Consider the following 4,377-nt stretch of genomic DNA (forward strand, 5'->3'; position numbering starts at 1 on the left):
TATATATATATATATATATATATATATATATATATATATATGCGTGTTTTATTACTTATCCATCTAAATTTAAATTGCATTATTTCAGGAAGCATAAGGATTTGTTGAACCATTACAGAGCAAAACATATTATATGCGAAGAGGGTGAATGTTTACATTTGGGAATAGCATTTCAGACAGACACTGAACTGAAATTACATAAGGTTAAATTTTTTTAGGTTGATATTCGGATGTTTTGCATATAGCACACGCAAATTTTTTCTAATTTCATTTTTTGCATTATGAAAAAGATCGACAGTAGACTTTTATGATTTTTTAAAGCAAGTAACGTTAATGTTTTCAAATTTTGTAGCAAGTAGAAATATGGAAATATTATTCAGATCAGTGGCAACCTTATGTAACCAAGTTTGCACTGATTTGAATATTGTTGTGCACCGATTTGTTATTTATTTAGTTTTCTAATGCTGTTTCATTCCACTCACAGCACATTCACAATTTGATGTTTTAGTGCTTTTACAGAGTCGAGATCATGCAGCTGGCCCGCAGACACTAACTTTAGATTTTCATTTTTCGGACCGGAGCACGGCTGGACCAAGTCGAGGTAGCAGAATAGCTCAGTCGACACATTCTACATTTTCTTCGAAACAGAACATACCAAAAATAGGTCTTTTGCCACATGAGCGACTTTTACGAGAGAATAAGTCAGTTCTAATTTCACAAACGCACCATTTAATGCTTCAATAAATATATAAATTTAATACAGATACAGAATATCTTTTGCGCTAATTTACTTGTTCGACATAAGGAACAGACGTGATCTGCTGAAATATCCTGTACTACTACCATTTCTGTTTTACAACCTTCATGTGCTTTTTCTTAGAGGTTTTCTTAATGGTTGATTTCTGCCTGTTAACTTCTACCGGTTCTTGACAAGGCAAGAGAATAAAAATTGTTTCGAAAATGATTAAGTGGGAAAATATTTGGAACTTGTATCACTGTTGTCACACTTAATTTCACACTTAATTTCATGTTATTTCTAAAATTCGAATGTCTTAAATAACATAAATTGTCTACTTTTAAAAAGAAACGAATGCATTATTTCAGACCAGTTCCCAACAGTATATCGAGTGTATCTTCAGCAGAAAATGAACTAACTAGGTCATCTCCAAATTGCTTTCCACAGTTCACATTACATGGTAGTGATTTCCCACGGTTAAGGAAATCAACACAAATTTCCGAAGCTTCTAATTCATCACAAGATAACAAGATTGTCGTAGAACCTCAGAGATTAATCACTGAGAATAGTGCCAAAAATGCATCAAATCCTAGCGAGGTAAATCGTTCAACTTATTTTATTCAACTACAAATAGATCTTTGGGAAAAATTCACGAATTACATTGCTAATCCAATTTCAGTGTTATCTTTTCAGCCAAACGGTGTTTCTTCGAGATCATGGTTTATTGATGATGACGAACAGTTCCCTTCTCATCGGCAACATCCAGGTACTTTAAATAAACAGCAAGCCCAGAACAGAGAGATGGGGAATTTCGCGAAAGATAGAGATGTAGGTTTTTTTTTTTTTTTTTTATACGACAGAAAATTTATGCTTATAAAATTTGAGATGGAAAGTTGCGTTGTGCTCAGTATGATGTAATATTCCAACATGATAGATTATTTTATGCATTTAAAACAAAGGTAAGTTCTCGTTGATCAACTGACTACAATCTGTAAGAACCCATTCATATTGTAATTATTTGCACCCATTTGCTCTCCTTAACTCTTAACTTCTTTAGGTTAAAACTAGTTCAGAGACAACAGCGATCGAATTATCGTGGTGTAAAGCAATGAAAAAACCGATGTCCTTAAGTAATGTAGCATCCGCACTAGCACCGAGCGATTTCCCAAGTTTATCTGCATCTGCAGTAGCAAAACCTGTGAGCAATTTATTGCCTGGATCAGTGTGGGCTAAAAAGTGTCGATCTGTTATGCAGGTGCTCCATTTTTGCATATTTTTAACGCAAGTGATTGGGGTTCCGACCATGTAAGCTGGATCCTGCTACTGTTCAGCCTAATGCATGTTCTAACAGTGAGTTGGCTTCATTGACGTTGTCACATCATCACATTCATTCTGAAGGAAAGCCTATTTATGATCATATCTTTTAAACTTTGTAAATTTAATTATATGGTAGGTTTCCTAACAGAAAACCATATTAATCATTAAATCACTCTCCATTGTACCCATTTTGTAATAGCCACTTCAGTCCTATCCTTTGATGAAATTATGCTTATTAATAGCGACATTTTTGGTGACATTAATTATCCAGTGACATGCAAGGATTTATAAACTCTGAGGTTATCTAACATTTAATAATTCATATGATTGCTACATATATGTCATTTCGTATTTACAGACACCTTCAGGACAAATGAATTTGTCTTCATCAACTTCTACTGCTGGTAATATCTCACGAAAAAATAAGCAGCTACCTCTGCCAGATCTTTGGCCTCAAGAATCTGTTCCTGAAAGATGGGAGGATCGGGAAGACTCTTCTACATTGGTTGCTTTATATTGCTTCAATATTTTTGATTCATAAAAAGTCGAAGTTTTAATTAAACTTGATTTTCTTTATTTTCTTACTTATCTTTAGTTCATTTCAAGGAGTCGCTCTCGAAAATGACTTTGGAAGACATGGTTGTTGTCAAGGATACGTCAGCCAAGTGTAAAAAGACTAAGAACAAACAGCAGCATAATTTTGTTAAGAAACTGAATAACCAATTTTCAGAAGTGATTATTTCATTATTTTTCAGTTAAGTCGACTGTTGGCTTATAAGAGAATCGAGAAAAATCAGAACTTTTATAGGGGAGAAAAACGAAGGTGGAAGACAAGATAGTTGATGAATTCGTTGATCCTTTTCCATCTCTTCCTTCTCACGCTCGTCATGAAAGTGAAGCTGAAGAAGCATGTGCGACAAAACCATCATTCAATTTATCAGAGGTATGCAAAATCATTCAATTTTATAACTGCGACAAAAAGATGCTTGAATTGGATTCATGCAGTCATGAATTGACAAGCGGCTCGAAGGAAATATTTCATATCATTAATTTTAAGGCTTTGATAGCATTAATTATCATATTGTATAGCTCCAATCAGACGTATTATTTATCATTCATTACTCGCAAAGAATAATAATTTCAGTTATTGTCATCAGCCTTCTCAGTTCCTAGTAACATTAAAAAAGAGGATAAAAATGAGGCTGCAGAGACGACTGCTATAGATCCTGTAAATGAAGCAACGAATGATGCATCATCGTTTAAGGCTTTTTCGGAACTTGGTGAAAGATCAAAAGGGAAAGTAGGTTTTTTAGTAGTTCGCAAATTTTAGCACATCTGGTTTTTCATCGTATTGTAATGAAAATTGCATACATTTCAATCTGTTTATGTCTTAACCTGCTTTTACTTCTTATTTTTTAATCTTATTAGAGCAGAATCCGGTCTTATTTTTATGTCAAATTTTTCAGAAATATCTTGCAATTATACTTTTTTTTCAGATCTCTAACAAACAATCAGAAATTATTGAAAAATATCTTCCAGCCGGTTTTGGCTCACCTCCCGGATTATGCTCCATGAATTTGGCACCTCCTCCTGGCTTTGGTCCACCACCAGGTTTTGATAATACATTGTGTCCAAAAATGCAAACTTCATTAAGTGATGTGGTAAAATCATCTGATGAAAATGTAAACGTGAGTGTTTCAAAGGCAGTAAAGCATGGTAATAAGAAGAAAGGCAAGAAGTGACGGATAGGTATACGGATACGGTAAGTAAAGCAATTTCTTTAATCTGCGTGTTAAGTTTTCTGGAATTTTAAATTTTCATATTTCTTATTCTCAATTTTGAAAATTTAAGTTATCTAACTACTTGTATCTTAAGTTCGTCTAAGGCCTTATTTAAATCTTTAGATTTTATTGGGTTATATTTCTATACACATGAAGTGAATATTGTATAATTTTCTGATTAGTAGGTCGTTTTTTTTTCGTTCTAGTTTTACTTTCCCTCGAAGCGGTTGATTAGCGTAATTCTATGCTCTGCACTGAACACATCCGTTTAATATCATATTACTTGCAATAAGTTGTTCCATTGCTCACGAAAACTAAACGTTGCTCTTGCAAGCATCATCGCTTAGTTCTCTGTATTTATTTTTAAGCAAATATGTTTCAGAATTATCAACGCAATCACTATTTAACCATACAAGCTTTGCAAGTCAACTACTGCTTAGGTAACATTCTTAAGATATGGGAAGTTGTACTGATTGGTACTCAAGAAATTTTTTTTTCTAACCTGAATTCTCTAGATAGCGTAACTTCTTGATTTCACTTCGC

The 4,377-nt window shown here is 33.6% G+C and overlaps 1 protein-coding gene across 1 annotated transcript; it reads left to right on the forward strand.

Moving 5' to 3' along the window:
* Positions 1–363: 363 nt before the first annotated feature.
* Positions 364–3,811, forward strand: LOAG_11810 (hypothetical protein; the record flags this gene model as incomplete). Its single annotated transcript, XM_020448424.1, has 10 exons — positions 364–405; positions 520–701; positions 1,105–1,333; positions 1,430–1,564; positions 1,794–1,991; positions 2,412–2,558; positions 2,660–2,785; positions 2,862–2,996; positions 3,198–3,353; positions 3,550–3,811. 10 exons carry the CDS (start codon positions 364–366, stop codon positions 3,793–3,795), a joined length of 1,596 nt encoding a protein of 531 aa, XP_020301431.1. The 3' UTR covers positions 3,796–3,811.
* Between the last annotated feature and the right edge of the window lie 566 nt (positions 3,812–4,377).

This window comes from Loa loa (assembly GCF_000183805.2).
Source record: "Loa loa unplaced genomic scaffold supercont3.611, whole genome shotgun sequence".
In the NCBI taxonomy this organism is placed as follows: Eukaryota; Metazoa; Nematoda; class Chromadorea; order Rhabditida; family Onchocercidae; genus Loa; species Loa loa.